This window comes from Rhinoraja longicauda, chromosome 9, assembly GCF_053455715.1.
Source record: "Rhinoraja longicauda isolate Sanriku21f chromosome 9, sRhiLon1.1, whole genome shotgun sequence".
Lineage (NCBI taxonomy): Eukaryota > Metazoa > Chordata > Chondrichthyes > Rajiformes > Arhynchobatidae > Rhinoraja > Rhinoraja longicauda.
Window position 1 is genome coordinate 7,553,101 of NC_135961.1, and position 24,334 is coordinate 7,577,434.

The following is a 24,334-nucleotide window of genomic DNA, read 5'->3' on the forward strand; positions in this document are numbered from 1 at the left end:
ACCTTAATAACTAGAAAATATGCAGAGTAAAAAAAACTGATCCATTTCAAAATTGAATGTATAGGTGCAAAGAACTGTATTGGCTACATTTGGTTCAATCCATTGCATTTGTTTCTCAAAGTTACACGATTATACTATAGTCTTGTTACATGATATTAAAATCTCATACCCCAAATCCCACGTGATTTGGCGCTATTATTCTCAAATTCTTTATCACATGTTATGTCATAAGTGATAGGGGCAGAATTAGGTAATTTGGCCCATCAAGTCTGCTCCTCCATTCAATCATGGTTGATCTATCTCTCCCTCCTAACCCTATTCTCCTCCCCATAACCCCTGACACCCGTACTAATCAAGAATCTATCTATCTCTGCCTTAAAAATATCCATTGACTTGGGCTCCACTGCCTTCTGTGTTCTTATGAATAATAGCAAAATGCCTCTCAAATTGTTTCATTGAAAATTGTCAACATGTTTACTGACACCATGAAATGCAATTAATTCGATTTTTCTACGAATTCCAGAAAATGTTCAATCTTGTCATTTTAATACATCAGTTAGGATGTAAAAGTAGTCCCAACCCAATAACTGCAGTGTAGTCAAAATATGTGCATTTATTGACACGGGTCTCCTACCTTGTTTAATTGAATTTGAGGGTAGATACGGTCTTCTCATGGAAGGTACACCAACAGAGATCTTGTCTGGTCGGTTTTGGCCCAATTGTACATCTATGAAATTTGAAAATAAACATCAGGTTACAGTTGGATTTGGAAACTTCCCTGATGTGCAGACGCTATAGAATGACATTAACGTAGCTGTCTGTTCATCTGAGTAGATCCTATCGTGCAGAGTGTTAACACTTTTGTATAACTCATGGATATACATTTGAATGACATCCAAATTGTGTATCAGAATGTCGTCAGAATATTTACAGACTAGATCATACCACATGTGTCTTTGTTACTTTCAACAGAGAGCAGGAATGCACCAGGACACTAATTGGCACAACATTAGTTTCTTTTGAAAATATCCTTTGTTAAGAGTAACATTATACATTGGTTAACAATCCTGTTGGTCACCAAAACATCTAAAAGTAGGTTGCACCTTTTTTGCAGTTTCTCTGATGGTATATTACTGGTGCAAGTCATACTACTGAAAAGCATGATGCCAAGAAAAGATCTGACACCCTTTTATGGGTACGAAGGCATGGCAAATGAAGTTTTCCTCAGGCAAAATTGGCAGAATCCCAAATTAAGCTGCCTTCTTTTTTTTCGTTGGGAAAATACCAATTGGAAATTGGGGCAGCACGGTGATGCAGCGGGAGAGTTGCTGCCTTACAGCGCTTACAGCGCTAGAGACCCAGGTTTGATCCCGACAAGGGTGCTATCTGTACGGAGTTTGTATGTTCTCCCTGTGACCGCGTGTGTTTTCTCTGAGATCTTCGGTTTCCTCTCACACTCCAAAGACCCATACTGGCTTGTAGGTTAATTGGCTTTGTAGAAGTGTAAATTGTCCTTAGTATGTGTAGGGCAGTGTTAATATCCATGGATCGCCGGTCGGTGTGGACCTGGTGGGCCGAAGGGCCTGTTTCCGCGCTGTATCTAAGTTGTATGTGCCTCAACAAATCTTGGTGGTTTGAAAGGCAGATAACCACATTTTGTTATAATGCCCAGCAATTTGTTTCTTAGCAAAACTCCAATTGCATTGACGGGGATTAAAATATGAAATTAATATAGATTAGTGTTATACAAATATAAAATGGGAAAACCATTTGTTTCAAGTTTAAAAAATCAAAACTTGTAATAGGCAATTGTCAATGTTAAATGAATGTATCTCTATTTGAGTTCACCACTATTTAGTTGAAGTAGACAGCAATTTAGACATTTGCATTTATCATCTGTGATGATTTAGTTCTTTAATTGCATTGTGCGTCCTCTTAATCCTCCTCTACCTTCATAATAACTCAGCCATTTTCATCAGGCGAAAGGCCACGAGAATGCTGAGCAACAGCAAAACGTGTTGGTTTCTGTATCAGCACATAATTATAGAACAAGGCAAAACAAGTTCAAAACAGTTCATGAAACTTTAGTTAGTTTCTGTTTAGTTTATTGTCGCGTGTACCGAGGTATAGTGAAAAGCTTTTGTTGCGTGCTAACCAGTCAGCAGAAAGACAATACACGATTACAATCGATCCATTTACAGTGTGCAGATGCATGATAAGGGGATAATGTTTAGTGCAAGGTAAAGCCAGCAAAGTCCGATCAAAGATAGTCTGAGGGTCATCAAAGAGGTAGATAGTAGTTCAGCACCTCTGGTTATGGTACGATGGTTCAGTTCTGAACTTTCACCATAAATTTGAATGGTAAAGGCCAGTTTGAGAAGGGGTTGTAAAATTAGGCTTTTTCTGGGATCTGATATCCACAGGCCAACATCACCCCCAAACTGAAATGAAATCAAGACACTTGGGTTAAGTATTTAACATGGTCTCACCTGTTGCCCAATCCTGCGTCAGTTTTCGGAAAACATCTGCTGTCCTCTTTCTTTTTTCAGAAAAATAGTTGTCTGTACAAATAGAAAAACAATAGAGTTGAAGGAATTAAACAAGCGGAAAGATATCAGTAAAAATCCAGAACTTTTTGAAGCCTTCCCCTGGTTTGAACAATTTGGCCTTATAAAGTATGTTTGACACGGAAACCATCTTCACATGGACACCACACAAAATCTAGCACCGAACATTAATTAATTAATATTCTGGGTCTTTGTGGTAAAGCCATCATTACCACAATCAACAGTAAAATAAGTAAATAAAAATGTAACAATAGGAAAAGGCAGGGACGATCGGCGTCTTTCTCAGCAGTTTACAGCAATTACAGACATTATAATTGTCATCAAGTGGTCCTGCATAGGTAGACACAAAATGCTGGAGTAACTCAGCGGGACAGGCAGGAACGGGTCAAGCAAAGGGTTGTATTGCAGCTCGGTTTGGGAACAGATCTGCAAGAACTTTTAGGGAGTTAGAGGTGTCACTGGTCCACCACACAGACCAGACTCCCCACCATTGACTCCACCTACAATTCACACTGCCTTGGAAAAGCGACCAACATAATCAAAGATGTGTCCCACCCTGGTCATTCCTTCTTCTCCCTGCTCCTGTCCAGGTGAAGGTACAGCAGCTTGAAAGTACACACCACCAGACACAGGAACAGCTTCTTCCCCTCTGTTATCAAGCTTCTGAATGGTCCTTCCATAACTTAGGGTACAGTCTAATTCACCCCTTCCCCATTACAGACTTTGCTTAGTTTAGTTTAGTTCAGAGATACAGCGCGGAAACAGGCCCTTTGGTTCACCGAGTCCACGCCGACCAGCGATCCCCGCACTTTGTCTATGGGACTGACGTGCTACAAATGCTGAGAATTATCGTCTGCACTTTGTTCCTTCCCCTTTGCTCTATCTAGTGTACATGGTTTGACTTGATTGTATTTATGTACAGTATTATCTGGTCTGTCTGGATAACATGCAAAGCAAAGCTTTTCACTGTACCTCAATACATGTGACAATAATAAACCTAATAACCTAACCTAACAACCTCTTCCCTAAAGAATTATTATTCCCAAAGCTATACATTGTAAATGGCCCCTGGTGACTGAATCTGGGGAAAGTTGATGGAAATGTGGGGATGTTTAATCTGATTTGCATAGGAATAGTAGGCAAAAATAGTCGGCCTGTTTCCCTATTTTATGATATATAAAATCAACCAATGTAAGAAAAGTGGAAAATATATATCTGCCATGATAATTAGGTTCAGGTTTGATGCTCTCCAAAGTTAAATAACTTGCCAACACTTGATTCAACTTTGCATGAAAATTCGTTGGCTCAACACAGTTCAAACCCTTCATGTGATGGAGAAGAGAAATGTAGCATTCTGAAACTTTAGTAACAGTTCAAAGCCTAGATTCCAAACGTTGAATTTCTAACCACAGCTGAATAAGATGGTTTAAGTGCGGCACAGTGGCACAGCGGTAGAGCTGCAGCCTTACAGCGCCAGAGACCCAGGTTCAATCCTGACCATGGGCGTCGTCTGTACAGAGTTTGTATGGTTCCTCTGCGACTGTGTGGATTTTCTCCGGGTACTTTGGTTTCCTCCCACACTCCAAAGACATACAGGTTTATAGGTTAATTGACTTTGGTAAAATTGTAAATTGTCCCTTTTGTGTAGGATAGTGTTAGTGTGCGGGGTGATCGCTGGTCTGCACAGTCTCAGTGGGCCAAAGGGCGTTTCCATGCTGTATCTCTAAAGCCCATTGAACCATTGACATTTTAGTTTAATGACTGTGTAAGTACCTGTTAGTACGTATCATGTCTCATGCATTCGATTGAGTTTTGTTTGAGGTAGAGACCGTGGATTGATGAGGGTGTGGTCTGCAGGGACTTAAGCAAATAGAATGTAGATGGTATGATTAGGAAGTTTGCAGATGACACTAAAACTGGTGGTATGGTGAAGAAGGTTGGCATCGGTTACAACAAGATCCAGATCAACTCCAGAGGTGGGCAAAGGAACACTCGATGAAATCGGGTTGTGCTTGTTGGGAACTTAAATGGCAGCACGGTGGCGCAGCGGTAGAGTTGCTGCCTTACAGCGAATGCAGCGCCAGACACTCAGGTTCGATCCTGACTACGGGCGCCGTCTGTACGGAGTTTGTACGTTCTTCCCGTGACCTGCGTGGGTTTTCTCCGAGATCTTCGGTTTCCTCCCACACTCCAAAGACGTACAGGAATGGAGGTTAATTGACTGGGTAAATGTAAAAATTGTCCCTAGTGTGTGTAGGATAGTGTTAATGTGCGGGGATCGCTGGGCGGCGCGGACTCGGTGGGCCGAAGGGCCTGTTTCCGCGCTGTGTCTCTAAATCTCTATCTCTAAATCTAAATCAGATCAGAACATAAACAATAAATGGCAGGGCAGAGTGGTGAGGAAAGCAAATGCTACACGTGCCTTCATCAGATGAAGTATTGAGCACTGGAATTAGAATGTTATGTTATAGTTGTGGAAAGCTTTGGTGAGGCTAGACTTCGAGTACTGTGTCTGGTCTGGTTGCCGTGCTAGAGAAATGATGGGGTTAAGCTATAGAGGGTGCAGTAAAGATTCACATGAATGTTGTCTGGACAGAAGATCTTGAGTGATAAGGGGAGATTGGATTGGATGGGAGTATTTTCCTTAAAGTGAAGGGAGCTGAGGGGTGACATTGGAGATGCTGATGAAATGATGAGAGGCCTTTATCGGAAAATTGGGGAGTCTAAAACTAGAGGACATGGGTTAATAGATGAGGACAAAAAGTTATAGAAGGGATCTGAGGGACAGATTTTTCACGCAGATTGTACTAGGTGTACAACCAGAGCAGGTGGTGGAAGCTGGTATAATTACAACAAGCGCGGCACGGTGGCGCAGCGGTAGAGTTGCTGCCTTACAGCGAATGCAGCGCCGGAGACTCAGGTTCGATCCTGACTACGGGCGCCGTCTGTATGGAGTTTGTACGTTCTCCCCGTGACCTGCGTGGGTTTTCTCCGAGATCTTCGGTTTCCTCCCACACTCCAAAGACGTGCAGGTTTGTAGGTTAATTGACTGGGTAAATGTAAAAAATTGTCCCTGGTGTGTGTAGGATAGTGTTAGTGTGCGGGGATCGCTGGGCGGCGCGGACTTGGTGGGCCGAAAGGGCCTGTTTCCGCGCTGTAGAATCTAAATCTAAAAAAAATAAATCTGAAAGGCATTTGGACATATTCATGGATAGGAACGGCTTAGGAGCATTTGGGCCAAATCCGGGCAATTGCAGGATAGGCATTGTGGTCGGCATGGATGAGTTGGGCCAAAGGGCCTGTTTCAGTGCTATGTAATTCTGAGAATCTATGCCTCTACCTCTTTCATCTGGTAGGTATCGGAACTCCATAGGCTCACTGACTTCTTGATCCGAAGGTCTGCGAAGTTGCATCTTCACTGATACAGGCTCGGTGATATCAGTTTTGCAATACGCTGGTGTTCGAAAAACAATGGCGACTTGCCGATGGACATCAACTTGGGAAAATGATCCTTTAGCCTCCCAGTTAGGAGTAAAGAAACAGACTTCAATGTCATCTATGGATATAAATGCACAAGCCTCGTCAATATAATGCACAAACAAATTGTAAATCCATTCAAAAATTACAGTTTAGAAGAGATTAATAGAAACATTAAAACATAGTATTGTACCGCTGAGACTTTTTTTACATTGGCCTTGTAAGAGATATTTCCCTTCTCATCTGCCACCATGGTAGTACTCCTTTGTTGAGTTTAGGATTTAGATTTATATTTAGAGATATAGCGCAGAAACAGGCCCTTCGGCCCACCGGGTCCGCGCCAACCAGCGATCCCCGCACACTAACACTATCCTACACCCACTAGCGACAATTTTTGCATTTGCCCAGCCAATTAACCTACATACCTGTACGTCTTTGGAGTGTGGGAGGAAACCAAAGATCTCGGAGAAAACCCACGCAGGTCACGGGGAGAACGTACAAACTCCGTACAGACGGCGCACATAGTCAGGATCGAACCTGAGTCTCCGGCGCTGCATTCGCTGTAAGGCAGCAACTCTACTGCTGCGCCACCGTGCCGCAAAACATAATTGGATACCCAATAATATCTTAGTTGAAACCAATAATAGTTGGAGTGTTCCTGGCGAGTGCTCTATTTGGCCCGGCTCACCCACAGGAGACACCGGGCCTGCCCAGTAGGCCCGGCCCACCCACAGGAGACACCGGACCCGCCCAGTAGGCCCGGCCCACCCACAGGAGACACCGGACCCACCCAGTAGGCCCGGCTCACCCACAGGAGACACCACACCGCGAGAGCGATGAAGGACCTGCGAACAACCACTGAGAACGAGGTTGGAGTGACGACAAAGCCCATCGAAAGCTCCCGGTGCTTGCCGCAGAGCCGTCCAAAGGAGGACCCGACAGCAGGCGGCCAAGGATGGGCCCGCGGTGGGTGCCGGTTGTCGGAACAGCTCACGCCGCCGGGAACAAGGAGGGACCCGGCGTGGGGGGCCGTCAAGAATAAAGAGGGACCATTGGGGACTACAATAAATACTTTGTAACTTTGTTGGCGCCCTTTACGTGGCGACTCTTTGCATACCTTGGCTATGGTATGCAAAACAAAGAATTTCACTATGACGTGTCACATGTGAAAATAAAGTTTCTATCTATCTATCTATCTATCTATCTATCTATCTATCTATCTATCTATCTATCTATCTATCTATCTATCTATCTATCTATCTATCTATCTATCTATCCATCCATCTATCTATCTATCTATCTATCTATCTATATCTATCTATCTACATAGCTAGCTAGAAGTCACAGAAACAAAACGCCAACTGCATTTAAACAATGCAGATGTGCAGTGACAGATTATAAAAAAACATTTTGCATTGCCCATGTTTAAGCACTTTACTGCTACTGTTATCTTGCAACATTTCAAGAAAGGGAGAGCTCACCATGTTCAGTTTATCCCCCAGCCTGAAACTCAGAATTAATAATTTATTTTGCAATTGAGCTTGTCAGGCTCTTGAAACTCTGGGATTAAAGTAACCAAACAGATACTGGACTATAAAGCTGTTGCGATATCAATGTAATATTCAAGGTGGCATTAATCTTTTTAGTACCATCCAAAGCCTTTATTGTGTTGCCAAACAAATACATTATCAGTCACAGGTCCAACTTCAACTGTATCTTTCATTAATGTGCAAATTTAGAGAATTCTCACAACAGTGGGCATCATGATGTAAAAGGGCTCATTTCTGAGATGTTACTGCGATTTTTAGGATAAGCAATTACAACTGTGGTATAAGTAAATTGGAGGGAATCTACCCCATTAAAGAATTATTGAATGAAATCACTCCTGTAAATGACCTATTCCCATGCTGTAACACACGATGAGCGTTGGTCGGCACTGGGCCTGTACTCGCTGGAGTTTAGAAGGATGAGGGGGGACCTCATTGAAATGTACAGAATAGTGAAAGGCATAGATAGAGTGGATGTGGAGAGGATGTATCCACTAGTGGGAAAGTCTAGGACCAGAGGTCATAACCTCAGAATTAAAGGACGTTCCTTTAGGAAGGAGATGAGGAGGAATTTATTTAGTCAGAGGGTGGTGAATCTGTGGAATTCTTTGCCACAGAATGCCGTGGAGGCCAAATCAATGGATATTTTAAGGGAGAGATAGATAGATTCTTGAGTGGTACGGGTGTCAGGGGTTATGGGGAGAAGGCAGGAGAATTGGGTTAGGAGGGAGAGATAGATCAGACATGGTGGAATGGCAGAGTAGACTTGATGGGTTGAATGGCCTAGTTCTACTCCGTTCACGTGACCTTATCTGTGTAAGAGGAATGACTCTCTACACTTTGAGCAACACCCAATTATTTTGACCTAATGAGAAATTACGACCATTTCAATTCTGCTTTAAATACATCAAACAAATTTAAATTAGCTAGTTTTAATCAATAGCAATGCCCCATGCACCAGTATAATGATACTCCTGGTTCAGCTACAGTAGTACATTTTGAAATTTCCTAGAAGAGGTGAAAAAGTAAGTTCAAGTGATGGTGGAGGGGATGCATTTTAAAAACTGCCTAACCATTCTTCTCAGCAATCATATTTGTAACAAACTGCAGAAATACATTAACTTGAAAATCTAAGGGGTAATGATTTACCTTTTTGAACCTTGTCACACAATAGAAAAATTTCATCTCCTCCCTTAACAGTTCCAGTGTTCTTATTGACACGACACATTTTCAATTCTGCCGTGTTTGGTGCTCCTGTAAATCAGAAATGCATTTAAATATGCAGTGGCTACTTAATGATAAAGAATGTACAAGAGAATTTTGCAGATTCATGTATTCCTTTCATTTCAAGGTAATATTAATGCAAATGACAAACAAGTAACTCGATAAATGTTGCCAAAAACCAAAACAATGTAAGAAGTCGCAGCAGCGGTCGGTTGGTGTTGGGTCGCTACATTTCACGGTTTATGTCAATGATCCGGATGATGGAGTTGTTGGCTTTGTGGCCAGGTTTTCAGATGATACAAAGATAGATAGATGCAGGGGCAGGTGGGTTCAGGAAACAGGATGTCTGCAGAAGAACTCGGACCGGTTGAGAGCGCGGGCAAATAAGTGGCAAGAGAGAGCTAGATAGAGCTCTTAAGGATAGCGGAGTCAGGGGGTATGGGGAGAAGGCAGGAACGGGGTACTGATTGAGAATGATCAGCCATGATCACATTGAATGGTGATGCTGGCTCGAAGGGCCGAATGGCCTCCTCCTGCACCTATTGTCTATTGTCTAAATATAATGCAGCATAGCAAAGAGTGTGGTCATGCACTGTGGTAGTAGGGAAAAAACGGCATAGACTATTTTCTAAATGGGGAGAGGATTCAGAAAGCGAAGGGGGTGCTGTTGCTGGACTCCCAAAAGGTTCATTTGCAGGTTGAGCCAGTAGTAAGAGAGGCAAATACAATGTTGGCATTCATTTTGAGAGGACTAGAATATAAAAGCAAGGATGTAATACTGAGGCGCTGGTCAGACCACATTTGGAATATTGTGAGCAGTTTTGGGCCAAAACTCTGAGGAAGGATGTGCTGGCATTGGAAAGGATCCAGAGGAGGTTTACAAGAGTGACCCAGGGATAAATGGGTTAACATATGATGAGCCTATAATGGCCCTGGCCCCGCACTTACTGGCGTTTAAAAGGATGAGGGGGTTAAGGACGAGGATGAGATTTCATTGGCACCTTCCGAATAATGAAAGACCTAGTTAGAGTGGATGTGGAGAGGATGTTTCCAGTAGTGGGGGAGTCTAAGACCAGAGGTCTTAGAATAAAAGGACATACCTTCAGAACGGAGATGAGGAGGAACCTTTTTAGCCAGAGGGTGGTGAATCTGTGGAACCTATTGCCGTGGATGGCAGTGGAGGCCAAGGTCATTGGGTATTTTGAATGCGGAGATTGATAGGTTCTTAAGTAGTAAGGGAGTCAAAGGTTACAGGGTGAAGCCAGGAGAATGGGGTTGTGATTTATGACGTAAAAACACACCAGCCATGATCGAATGGCAGAGCAGACTTAATGGGGCTGAATGGCCTAATTCTGCTCCAACGGCTTATGATCTTATGATCGTAGTAGGCCTTATGATATCAAACTTTTATTTTTTGTTCTGCTGCCGGATGAATTGCTAGTAAATGGAATTAGTACAGATTAATATCTGGTGGTCGGCATTAATATGGTGGGCTGAAGGGCTTTCAAACGAGTTATACATTTCCAAGAGTGCTGTTCTTACTTCAATGGTCACAAAATGCACAGTTCTCACTTAACCACATCTATATTATCCAACTAAGCAAATTCAAAGGCAGGGTGAGCATAATTTGTTAGGAAAGGTTATTAGTAATTAGTGCTTTCACAGTTATTGGCAATAGCACCAAATATTGATCAAGAGACCAGAATTATCAAAACACAGATCGATCAAAGAGTGTTAAGACTGGCAGGTGAAAAAAATATTTTAATGTATGGGGTTTTGATTTTCTAGACAGGCCTTGGTTAACCAGAAGCCAGTGAAACAGAGCAAATACAGGGGTATTAATGAATTGGTTTTGATGTAAATTAGAAGAGTTTTAGTTAACTCCTGGTTTACAAAGTTTAAATTGAAGTGTGCAGGTTAATTGGCTGGGTAAATGTAAAAATTGTCCCTAGTGGGTGTAGGATAATGTTAATGTACGGGGATCACTGGGCGGCACGGACTTGGAGGGCCGAAAAGGCCTGTTTCCGGCTGTATGTATATGATATGATTGTTAAATCAAGAGATATCAAGCAGTAAATGGATGGGAGTTGCAACAGGAGATCGGCAGATGAAATGTGTGGGAAGGAACTGCTGACGCTGGTTTACAACGAAGATAGACACAAAATGCTCGAGTAGCTCAACGGGGCAGGCAGCATCTCTGGAGAGAAGGAATGGGTAACGTTTTGTCAGTCTGAAGAAGGGTCTCGACCCAAAAGGTCACCCATTCCTTCTATCCAGAGGTTCAGCCTATCCCGCTGCGTTACTCAAGCTTTTTGTGTCTATCTCGGGAGATCAGCAAAAGCTGGCATGAGTTGGCTATGAAAAGGAAACGGAAGATTTCGTCCAAAGATCAGGTATTTATTCACAAAATGCTGGAGTAACTCAGCAGGTCAGGCAGCATTCCAGGAGAGAAGGAATGGGTGACGTTTCGGGTCGAGACCCTTCTTCAGTGAAGAAGGGACTCGACCCGAAGCGTCACCCATTCCTTCTCTCCTGAGATGCTGCCTGACCTGCTGAGTTACTCCAGCATTTTGTGAATAAATACCTTCGATTTGTACCAGCATCTGCAGTTATTTTCTTACACTATTAGTCCAAAGATCATCTCAGTAACCAATGCAAAAGCTGAAAGTCATCCCAAAGTTAACATGTTTATTCTATGGTAAATGCAAAGGCAAGGTGATTTGGCATTCTGGACGTTTGAAACTCACTGTTGTCAAATATAGGGTTGGAAACAACTGGTGGAAGAGCTCTTGTGAAGCTGCCATGTTGATCGGGAAGAAACACCTGGAAGCACAACCTCACCACGTTCAGGTCATAGGTCTCGATCTGAAGCAGCTGTTCCTGTGGAACTGAATGAATGAAAACTTTAATCTTCATATTATTCTCAAACTGCTAACTGGTTCATTGTATAGAAACAAGGATCTGGAGATGCTCCAATTACACAAAAAGGACACAAAGTGCTGGAGTAACTCAGCGGGTTAGGCAGCATCTCTCAAGAACATGGATACCTAATGTTTCTGCTTGGTCCTGACCTGAAACATCACCTGTCCATCTCCTCCTGAGATGCTGACTGACCTTACTGTTTACTCCATCAGTTAAGTGTTTCATGGTGTTGTGATGATATTCTGACACAAAGTAAAATTCCTTACATGACAAATAAAGATTGTCATTTTCAGTTTTGTTTTATTTTGGACCATTTGAATCAAATGACTAATTTTAGCAGAAAAGTTTGGTTTTGTTTAGTTTGGAGATACAGCGCGAAAACAGGCCCTTCGGCCTACCGAGTCTACACTGACCAGCAATCCCCATACACGAGTACTACCCTACACACACTGGGGACGATTTACAATCTTTACCAAAGCCGATTAACCTACAAATCTGTACGTCTTTGGAATGTAGGAGGAAACCGGAGCACCCAGGAAAAACCCATGGGGTCACGGGGAGAACGTACAAACTCCGTACAGACAGCACCCATAGTCAGGATCGAACCCAGGTCTCTAGCGCTGCCAGGAAGCAACTCTACCGCTGCGCCACCATGCCACCCAGAAAGGAAACAAGACAAATCTGATCATATACTCTGGGCAGCTTTGTTCAAATATTTTTCAAACACTTACACGTCGAGAACTGAAGGAATAGTTTGTGACTTTAAAGTAGATTCTACTTATGAATATGTTATAATATAACTAAACATTGTATGTTTTCTATCCTGCTAAGATTAATGAGCTGCCCTTTTAAAAGAACTAATTGCGGAATAGTGAAATAATACTCCAGCAACATTAGCCCCCTCAGCTTGGTAACGATCACCACCTCCACATGATTCATTGACGTCAACTGACACCCAAAGCTATCCAGCCATATCTATGCCTCACAACCATGTAGCAGAACTGATAAGGTCAAACCATAAATGAGGCTACACTTCCTTTTTGAAATAATGCATCCACTAAAATACAAAATTTATCATAGTGAAGTCATTCCACCCCCACTCGAGAGTAGGCAATGCTGATACACACCCTTAATGTATCTTTTGGTTTTTGTTCCAAACCAATCTACGCAAGAAGAGGAACACCTTCTGCTAACGTCAATTGGTTTTAAATCCAAAAAGGTTAGCAGCTAAAAACTAAGTTTAGCATAAAAAAATCTCCTAATATACTTTGCTTCTGCCGTAATGTGTAGTGACGTTTACAGTTGTTTAACACTTGCATCATCAATAGGATACAATTATAGAATTGTGTGCAAATTAAAAAAGTCCAGCATGATCTTTAATATTACAACGTTTGTTCATTTACACTAGACATTTTTTTCCATATCAACCCCAGTAAACAAAATGGCAGTAACTGCAGATTAGAAGATAAAATATTCATGATTTTGCACAGCTGTCTAATAAAACAATTTTACTTTTTCAAATGTTTAGCCTGGGTAATAGAGACTCTTAAGAATTGAAATGTGAGACCACATTTAAAATGCCAAATATAATATCCATTAAAGCATAACAAACTCCATATTTTCACAAAAAGAAAACAAAACCACATAACAAGGGATTATCTATTCACTTTGTATATTAATCAAGTAGTGCATGTAGTGTGAGAACCAATTAGATCTAAATCGTTAACTTTGGGCATCTTATTTTACCCTGTACATGGGCAGCATGCAGGGCATCAGAATGGACAATGCGTACAAAACTGCAGTTATTCAGTGCAACATGGAATGGCAAATAAACAAAACTAACCGAATTCGGTTATATAGTTGTGAGCATACAATTCAAGGGTCATTGGTTAGTGGCTTTAAAATAGCCTTTTGTCCATTTTCCCTCCATTTTAACCCTGCCATTTATACATCCCCATCGCCCAAAAGTGTGTAGCAAGTTGTCATGAGCATTGGCAACCTTAGATAGTTGCATGGTTCAAGTCCTTTTGAGCAAAGTTCTCTGAAAAATGGATACTTTCCAATATGGAATGCCGCCCGGTACAATACATGGCTGAGGAATGAAAGTGAACAGCTAAAGTTAATCCCGATTTGATCTGTTTGGTTCATAAGTTCATACGATCTTATATAGAACAGAATTGCCTGTTTCCACGCTGTATCTCTAAACTGAGTGGGTGAGGGAAACTTCAACCCAAAAATGTTAACTGCTTCATGTAAATGCAATTTTTAATGTTTCCCCCCGTATGTTATCAATTCATGTAGCCACTCATCAAAATGTAACTGGGTCACTAGGTGCCAACATATAAAAGTGTATAGTGAAGGGCTTGATTGGAGGCTGGCTAGGAGAACTATCAAGCCATTTAACAAATATTTCCTTGCTTTTTTTCTGATGTACTTCAGAAGGATGTATCATTGACTTTCTGCTCAATAGCATGTCTTCAAGTGTAAATATGCACATGGGTTCAAAGAGACGCAACGTATAAGGTAGCAGCCTTGCCAATCAGCTGATCAAAACCAATGGATTTACCCCCAAAATGAAGGAGGAATAGAAACAAAGTTAGCTGTTGCAACATGAAAAGGATCTCACAACAGAATCATGGACTACATAAAGATTTAAGTTTAGTGTTTGTGCCTCGTAAATTCAACCAGAGACAATGGAAAATCTGTACAATAAATTTTATTCCAATATCACAACTAGAAGGACTACATCCAGTTGATCATCTCACACGGCCAGCACATCAAGTACATTGAGTACCCAAGATAGACACAAAAAGCTGGAGCAACTTTGTAATCTCATTGAAAACCTGGTTAAAAACCTCCAGCATCTCTGGAGTGAAGGAATGGGTGACGTTTCTGGTCGAGACCCTTCTTCTGAAGGGACCCTTCAGTTACTCCAGCTTTTTGTGTCTATCTTCGGTTTAAACCAGCATCTGCAGTTCCTTCCTACACATTGAGTACCCAGCCTATCCTGAAGCTGGTGGAAGCAGGAGGACTTTACAGCAAATGATTCAAGACTTGTTCTCTGATGTGGATTTGAGAGAACAGAAGGGAGGTTTGAGAGAATGGAAAAAGTTGGCTCTGCTGGATTAATTACTTTGAAATAAGGGAGGCCAAATAGAGATCTATGATTTGATATAATGCACAGGAAGGATTGTTTGCATTAACAGAGGTCAATAGCAATAATGAGACATATATATGTTCAAGGTAATTGGTAGAAGTGCTAGAGTGCACTTGAGAAAAAATTACCTATCCATGGGGGATTTAGAAGTAATTGACTGAAAGGATGGTTAAATCATAAATATTGATTGTATTTAGAAGGTGCTGAGATCAATAGATGATATCTTGCGGCACGGTAGCGCAGCGGTAGAGTTGCTGCTTTACAGCGAATGCAGCGCCAGAGACTCAGGTTCGATCCCGACTACGGGTGCTGTACTGTAAGGAGTTTGTACGTTCTCCCCGTGACCTGCGTGGGTTTTCTCCGAGATCTTCGGTTTCCTCCCACACTCCAAATACGTACAGGTATGTAGGTTAATTGGCTGGGTAAATGTAAAAATTGTCCCTAGTGGGTGTAGGATAGTGTTAATGTGCGGGGATCACTGGGCGGCACGGACTTGGAGGGCCGAAAAGGCCTGTTTCCGGCTGTATATATATGATATGATATGATATGATATTGTCTAGGAAGGAACTGCAGATGCTGGTTCAAACTGAAGATAGACACAAAAAGCTGGAGTAACTCAGCGGGTCAGAAAGTATCTCTGGAGAGAAGGATCGAGTGACGTTTTGGGTCGAGACCCTTCTTCAGACTATCTTATTGTTTATAGGACAGTGGACCCCAAACTGGAATGAAGGCCATTCTGGATATACTATTCTCATGCAACAAGGATACAATGGCCAAACATTCTCCCCCTGCCATAAATTTCAGCTATTACTTATTCAACTCTCCAATAGTAACCTTCAAGCGTAAGAAACCAGGCTTTCAATGAGATTACAAAGCCAAGCAGTCAGAAAACCTCATGATTCTGCATGTCATTTTCAGACTAAAATCCAGTGAAAGAAAGATTATAGGTGTGAAAGGAAATGTGCTGAGCAAGTTGTTTTTTTAAACACAGAGCGCAAGTGCCTGGAACACACTGTTGAAGTTATGTTATTAACATTAGACTTTTGGATAGGCATGTGGATATGCAAGGAATGGAGGGATATGGGTGAGCAGATAGATCAGTGATGGTCTTGGCATCATGTTTGGCAAAGATATTGTGGGCAGAAGGGCCTGTTCTTATGCTGCACTGTTCTAAATTCGAAGTGAGGATGATAAGAAAACCGAGGGAATCAGCATTATGGTTTTTGACAAGATGTTTGTGTTTGGGTCATATTTCAAGATAATGTTTGTTATATTATTTCAAGTACGAACAAAAGACAAGTGCAAGGTCTATTTTATACAGGTGATTTTGTATTTATACCAGGTTCCTTTATTAAAAACATGCACTACAGATGAAAAGAAAAACTATTAAAATGGAAAAAATAAAATTATATATATTAATGAAAGCAAGAGCAACATTAGAAACTAAAAAGACTTGGGAACTTAATGAATTGTAAAACATCGTTGGAAAACTTTTTAGCTGTCCACCAGATGGAAAATTTTAACTTCATTCATCTATTCTTAAAACTTGAAAACCCTGTTTTTTTTTTACAATTTGCAGTATTTTTAAAGGAAGTTAGATAGAAACCCTACTTCCTCTTGTACTATTTTTAAAATAGCATATCCTTTTAAGGTGATTCAATTGTCTGTATACTGCAGTTTAATTAAACAAATGTGGTACAGAATTATTGATAGATTGATAGATCTTAACTTGAAAACACAACCAATGATAAAATCATATAGGTTTCCCTTAAAGCCAAAGCAGTCCACTTCACATTTAACACATTGCAGGCAATGAAGACAGTTTCAAACCTGGGGCCCATTTCCTGTCTCCAGTTCCCTTTTAGATATCACAGTTTCACAGGCGCGTGCTTCCTGATATTTGCTTCTTATACAATTACGAACAAAATGCTCGTGCACTAAACCTCAGTTAAATGGACACATCTGACAAATATATCAAATAATACCATAGTGGCGCTTCCTCTCTGTTCTACATTACCTATTACGTTGCCCTTGTCACTATAGCCATTTAAAAAATATATATACATCTATATACTAAAACTCTCATTTGTTTGTTTGTTTGCGATCAAACTACAGCCAAAACGGCACACGATAGCACGACAATCTTAGGCCCACCTTACTCAGCGACATTGCTTTAATGGTAATGCGAGTAGTTTTATTGAAATCGGTGTTATGTTTTTTAAGTTATTCACATTTTAAAGTTTAAATCTATCTCCTAGGGAGGGAAGGGGGGGGGGGGTGAGGGGGTGGATTGGGGGGGGAGGGGAAGAGGAGGGGGGTGGAGGGAGGGGGTGAAGGGAGGGAGGATAAGGGGGGGAGGGGGTGGAGTGGAGGGAGGATAAAGGGGGTTGAGGGGGAAGGGAGGGTGCTGCACCAATGCAGGAGAGGTTTGGGCCCAACGGGTCCACTTGGTCTAGTACGGATTAATATAGTACCATGAAGAGATATGATAATTACAAACAATTAATGGGAAGCAAAAACAAACTGCTGGAAGAGCTCTGTGGGTCATGCAGCATCTATGAAGGGATAGTCAAAATTTTGGGTCAATAGACAATAGACAATAGACAATAGGTGCAGGAGTAGGCCATTCAGCCCTTCGAGCCAGCACCGCCATTCAATGCGATCATGGCTGATCACTCTCAATCAGTACCCCGTTCCTGCCTTCTCCCCATACCCCCCCACTGCGCTATCCTTAAGAGCTCTATCCAGCTCTCTCTTGAAAGCATCCAACGAACTGGCCTCCACTGCCTTCTGAGGCAGAGAATTCCACACCTTCACCACCCTCTGACTGAAAAAGTTCTTCCTCATCTCCGTTCTAAATGGCCTACCCCTTATTCTTAAACTGTGGCCCCTTGTTCTGGACTCCCCCAACATTGGGAACATGTTACCTGCCTCTAATATGTCCAATCCCCTAATTATCTTATATGTTTCAATAAGATCCCCCAAGAGACTCAAAGGGAGGCACGGTGGCGTAGCGGTAGAGTTACGCCACCATTACAGTGCCAGAAAACCGGGTACGGGTGCTTGTCGGTATGGAGTTTGTTCGTTCTCCCCGTGACCTGTGTGGGTTTTCTCCAGGATTAGTGCGGACTCAGTGGGCCAAAGGGTCTGTTTCTGCACTGTATCTAAGCTAAACTAAAATCCTTCCTCTTGACTGATGGTGAATCTGTGGAATTCTTTGCCACACAAGGCTGTGGAGGCCAAGTCAGTGGATATATTTAAGGCAGAGATAGATTCTTGATTAGTACGGGTGTCAGAGGTTATGGGGAGAAGGCAGGAGAATGGGGTTAGGAGGGAGAGATAGATCAGCCATGATTTAGATAGAGTTAGAGTAAGGGGTTGGACACGTTAGAGGCAGGAAACATGTTCCCAATGTTGGGGGAGTCCAGAACAAGGGGCCACAGTTTAAGAATAAGGGGTAGGCCATTTAGAACTGAGATGAGGGAAAACTTTTTCAGTCAGAGAGTTGTGAATCTGTGGAATTCTCTGCCTCAGAAGGCAGTGGAGGCCAATTCTCTGAATGCATTCAAGAGACAGCTAGATAGAGCTCTTAAGGATAGCGGAGTCAGGGGAGTATGGGGAGAAGGCAGGAACGGGGTACTGATTGAGAATGATCAGCCATGATCACATTGAATGGCGGTGCTGGCTCGAAGGGCCAAATGGCCTCCTCCTGCACCTATTGTCTATTGTCTATTTGATTGAGTTAGATAGAGCTCTAGGGGCTAGCTGAATCAAGGGATATGGGGAGAAGGCAGGCACGGGTTACTGATTGTGGATGATCAGCCATGATCACAATGAATGGCGGTGCTGGCCCAAAGGGCCCCATCCTTCACCTATTTTCTATGTTTCCCTGATTGAATGGTGGAGTAGACTTGATGGACCGAAACGTCTAATTCTGCTCCTGTCACTTATGACCTTATGAAAGAGTAGAGTGGAGATAGCTAGTATAAAAGAGGTGGGGGGAGGGGTGAAGGCAGGAGCTGGCACACGAGAAGCATATCGGGTGACTAGGGATGATTTAGTGGATGGAGTTGGGTGGGGGGGGGGAGATGGATGGAGATTATGGATAGAGGCTGGGATGTGCTTGGTGGAGGTGATAAGGGGCTGCGTTTGATGGTCTGATGGAAAGGAAGGTGGTGTATGGGACTGAATAAGGGAGGTGTGGTGGGCCGACAGGAACGGTGGGGGCAGGGAAGGTTAAGGACCCGATGGGAGGAGTGTGTGGGTGATGGGCAGATGGAAGGCGAAGAAAGTGGGTAAGAGGGGGCGCAGTGTTGCGGGGAAGAAGTGTAGGAGGATCTAGGTGGTTAGAAGGACTGAGGGGTAGAGGGTTACCTGAAATTAGAGTGTGGGATGGAGATAGCAGGAGAGAGGGATGGAGATACTGGTAGAGGCTGGATATGATAGGTGAATTAGAGAGTTCAGTGTTCATGCTTTTCCGTGAGTTTAGATTTCTCCCTTACGTTACCTTCCCATTCCATCAGATTCCACTTTCTGTAGCCCCTGGTTATCTCCACCCTTCACATCCAGTCTCTCTCCGTAGCTCCATCTCTCTCTCCCGCCCCTCCTGACTCGAACCACCCGCCTCATGTATTGTATTCCAGCTCTTGCCTCATCCCCCCCCCCCCCCCCCCCGACCTCCACCTCTTTTTACCAGCTATCCCCCTTCCACTCCCACAGTCCAGAGGAAGGGTCTCGGACCGAAACACAACAGTCCATTTCCCTCCACAGATGCTGCCTAACCTGCTGAATTCCTCGAACAATGCTTTTGTTTTTTTGCTACAGATGTGTTGTGTCTCCAATAATTGAGAAGTGTTGAGTTTCTGTTTCCCATCTGGCAGACAGATAACAATTTGTTGATTGCATGTGACAACCCACAGGAAGGATGGCCAAGTGGTTTACAGACACTAGAGACTTAGGTCTTCTCAGGTTAACTACTGGAGTGCCACTGGCATCAAGACCAGAGCTTCAGCTATTTACTACCTATATTAATGGCTTTGACGAAGGGATTAAGTGTATTCTGCTAGATTTGGTGAGAAAGCAAATGAGAATGTAGATATAAAGTAAACTAGACCAAGTGGAACCGTTGGGCCCAAATCTCTCCTGCATTGGTGCAGCACCCTGTCCTCCCCCCCTCCCCTCTCTCCTCAACTCCCCCCTCCCCTCTCCCTTCTCCCCCACTCCCCCCTTCCCTCCCTCCTCCTCCTTCCTCCACTTCCCCTCCTTTTAAACTTTGAAATGTGAATAACTAAAAATATAAGACCGATTTCAATTAAACTACTTGCATTATCACTAAAGTGACAATGGTGAGTAAGGTGGGCCTAAAATTGTTGCGCTATCGTGTACTGTTTTGGCTGAAGTTCAGTCACAGGGAGGGGGGAAGGGGGGAGTGGGGGAGAAGGAAGGGGGGGTTGAGGAGAAAGGGGAAGGGGGGGGGAGGACAGGGTGCTGCACCAATGCAGGAGAGGTTTGGGCCCAACGGGTCCACTTGGTCTAGTGAATGTATAAACTCTCCACAAGGTTTGTGCCAGCCTGTCCAATTTCTCTTTAGAACGTGATGGACTCCAGTCAAGGCAACCTCCTCTTAAATCTTTTCTGCACCTTCGCTATGTTAATCTCATTCTCCCTCTAGCCTGGCAAACAGGATGACACGCAATGTTCAAGGTGCGCCCTAACCAATGTTTTATACAACCGTAAGATAACATCGCAGCCCTTGTGCTCAATGTCTCAGACGATGAAAGCAGACACTATCGTATGCTATCACCACCCTGTCTAACCATGTTGCCATTTTTGGGAAACTATGCATCTGTACCCTTGGTACAACACTCCCTAAGGCTCTGTCATTCACTATGTCCTTGGCTGATTTACCTTTCCAAAATTAATCACTTCACACCTGTCTTGGTAGATTCCTCAACTCCATGGTTCACTCATCCCTTCTCACCTAAACCACCCTCTCCCCAGGATAGTTAAAACAAATGTGGGTCCCTTGAAGAGAGAAGCAGGTGAATTTATTATGGGAAACAAGAAAATGGCAGACGAGTTGAACAGGTACTTTGGATCTGTCTTCACTAAGGAAGACACAATCTCCCAGATGTACTAGTGGACAGAGGTCCTAGGGTAACGGAGGAACTGAAGGAAATTCACATTAGGCAGGAAATGGTGTTGGGTAGACTGATGGGACTGAAGGCTGATAAATCCCCAGGGCCTGATGGTCTGAATCCCAGGGTACTTAAGGAAGTGGCTCGAGAAATCGTGGACACATTGGTGATCATTTTCCAATGTTCTATAGATTCACTCCCCCACTCCCCCCTTCCCCCCCTCCTCCTCCCCTCCTTTTAAACTTAAAAATATGAATAACTTTAAAAATATACACCGATTTCAATAAAACTACTTGCCTTATCAGTAAAGTGACAATAGTGAGTAAGGTGGGCCTAAAATTGTCGCGCTATCGTGTACCGTTTTGGCTGAAGTTTAGTCACAAACAAGATAACAAACGAGAGTTTTAGTATATAGATAATTTTGACCAGCAAGAGTCTGGGAGAGATTGATAGTGCAGATGTTGGGAGAATTTTTCTCACTCATGGGGGAATGTAAAATATTGAAAGTTTTTTCAATGATATATTCTAAAACTATTTTTAATGCTATTAATGCTATTAATGCTATCACCTTGAAATTATTTGGTTAGAGCCATACAGATGGTGACAAATAGGGCTGTTAATAACTTGCGTCACCGTATAATGTATTTTTCTTTCTTCCTCAAAACATTTAAAGAACTCCAATAATTTTTTCGGTAAATGAAAATTTAAAAAACTGCAGATTCTGAAAAACTGAAATCAAAGCAAAGAATGCTTTAAAAACTCGACGTCGTCAGCAGCATTTGTGGAACGAGAAACAGTCAACATTTCAGGTCTGGAACTTTATCGAAACGGAGAAAGAGAGAAACAAACTGGACTAGGATACTGAGCAGAACAAAGGAAATTGAAGCTTAGATTTTAGCTGGCCCTTACATGTCACATTATTTCACCCTATCAAAGTAATTCCCTGCTGAATTTTCTAATATTTTCTGTTTTTACACCAATATCATTGTCACTGGGTTTCTCAGTTCTACCATTTCAGAAGCCTGAGGAATGGGACCATTGAAGCAAACAACATTTTGTGATTACAATCCTTCAGAATAAGGGTGAACAAATTGCCACCAGTTTTGTCCACAAACGAGCTCAAGATGAGCTTTCTCCATCCCTTGACTAAATTCCAGATGAGAACTACTCGAAATTAAACTAAATATCACATTTTCCAAACTTGTGCACGAATGAACATATTTCTTCATCCAACATAAGGCTCTGATTTTCAAGAACTGTGAACTGAAACATCTAAATATATCTTTGTTTCACTTCAGGCCTAAACCACCTGAGAATATAAGTAACATACGCTTGGTTCTAATAAAGTGTCGGTGGGCCAGAAATAATCTAATTAGCACAAGAGTGATATTTTGAGCTCCAACCACGCTGCTAAGAGTTTCTGAACTTAATGCATTGCTGAAGGAAACAATGGGCAAGAAAAGAGAAGAGAGGGATTTTAAATAACAGATCTCTGAGCTTGCTGTGTTTCATTTTGGGAAGTTGAACCAGGACAGGATCTTCACAGTGAACAATAGGGCCCTGGGGTGTGTTGTACAGCAGAGAGACCTTAGAGTACAGGTATATAGTTCCCTGAAGGTGTAAAGAGTGGTAAACATGTATTTTGGTATGTTGGCCTTCATAATTGAGTATAGGAGTTGGGATGTCACATTTGTTCAAGACTTTGATGAGACTGCACTTGGAATATTGTGTTCAATTTTGGTCGCCCAGCTATAGGATAGATGGTATTAAGCTGGAAAAGGTGCAACGGATTTTTCCAAGGATGTTGCCAAGACTCGAGGGTTAAGCTATAGCAGGCTAGGAGTTTATTCCTTGGAGTGCCGGAGGCTGAGGGGATGATAGACAATAGACAATAGACAATAGACAATAGGTGCAGGAGTAGGCCATTCAGCCCTTCGAGCCAGCACCGCCATTCAATGCGATCATGGCTGATCACTCTCAATCAGTACCCCGTTCCTGCCTTCTCCCCATACCCCCTCACTCCGCTATCCTTAAGAGCTCTATCCAGCTCTCTCTTGAAAGCATCCAACGAACTGGCCTCCACTGCCTTCTGAGGCAGAGAATTCCACACCTTCACCACTCTCTGACTGAAAAAGTTCTTCCTCATCTCCGTTCTAAATGGCCTACCCCTTATTCTTATACTGTGGCCCCTTGTTCTGGACTCCCCCAACATTGGGAACATGTTTCCTGCCTCTAATGTGTCCAATCCCCTAATTATCTTATACGTTTCAATAAGATCCACCCTCATCCTTCTAAATTCCAGTGTATACAAGCCTAATTGCTCCAGCCTTTCAACATACGACAGTCCCGCCATTCCGGGAATCAACCTAGTGAACCTACGCTGCACGCCCTCGATAGCAAGAATATCATTCCTCAAATTTGGAGACCAAAACTGCACACAGTACTCCAGGTGCGGTCTCACCAGGGCCCGGTACAACTGTAGAAGGACCTCTTAATAGAGTTATAGAATGTCACGAGGGGAATGGATAGGATGAATGCACGTTATTTTTTAACAGATTAGGGGGAAACCAAGAACTAGAGGGCATAGGGTTAGGGTGAGAGGGGAAAGATTTAATAGAAACCTGAGGGCAGGTAAATAGAAAGAGCTGTCTGAGGAAGTAGTTGAGGCAGGTACAATAACAACATTTAAAAGATTTTTAGACACACATGCATAAGAAAAGTGTAGAGGTATAAGGGGCAATGCAGGAAAATGGGACTAGCTTAGGTTGGAGTACTAGCGGGCATCATGTCAGCATGGATGAGTTGGGCCAAGGTGCCTGTCTCCATGCTGTGTGACGCTATGAACTGTTACTGTTGGAGCAACTCAAGAACCATCCATATATAGACTGAGGAATGGGGTGAGGAAAGTTGGGACAGTGGGGGAGATACATGTTCCTATTGTTGGTGGCGGGGGGGGGGGGGGGGGGGGGGGGAGCCAGTGGCTGCAATTGGGAAGCAGAATGACTAGTTTTTAAGATAATATTGGGTGTCAGAGGTTATGGGGAGAAGGCAGGAGAATGGGGTCAGGAGGGAGAGATAGATCAGCCATAATTGAATGGTGGAGCAGACTTGATGAGTCAAATGGCCTAATTCTGCTCCTATCACTTAAGATCTTATGATAATCCAAATCATTAGCTTGATTTCTTTGCCTTGGCTTCTTCCATAAGAGAGGTCACAATTTTAATGCCATCAAGTACCTTGAGGCTAAATTTTGTAAGAAACCATCTACCAAGTACAAAATTGGTCACAATTATCGTAGTTCCA

At 42.7% G+C, this 24,334-nt stretch overlaps 1 protein-coding gene across 1 annotated transcript in view; it reads right to left on the bottom strand.

The window, feature by feature from the left end:
- The window catches only part of rel (v-rel avian reticuloendotheliosis viral oncogene homolog), a 54,099-nt gene that overhangs the window by 4,973 nt on the left and 24,792 nt on the right, over nt 1–24,334 (bottom strand). The window contains exons 6-10 of the mRNA XM_078404757.1: nt 11,563–11,703; nt 8,741–8,845; nt 5,908–6,123; nt 2,490–2,561; nt 635–727 (exon numbers count right to left, since the gene is read on the bottom strand). Of these exons, the coding sequence (XP_078260883.1) occupies nt 635–727; nt 2,490–2,561; nt 5,908–6,123; nt 8,741–8,845; nt 11,563–11,703 (627 nt within the window). The remainder of the gene's footprint in view (nt 1–634; nt 728–2,489; nt 2,562–5,907; nt 6,124–8,740; nt 8,846–11,562; nt 11,704–24,334) is intronic.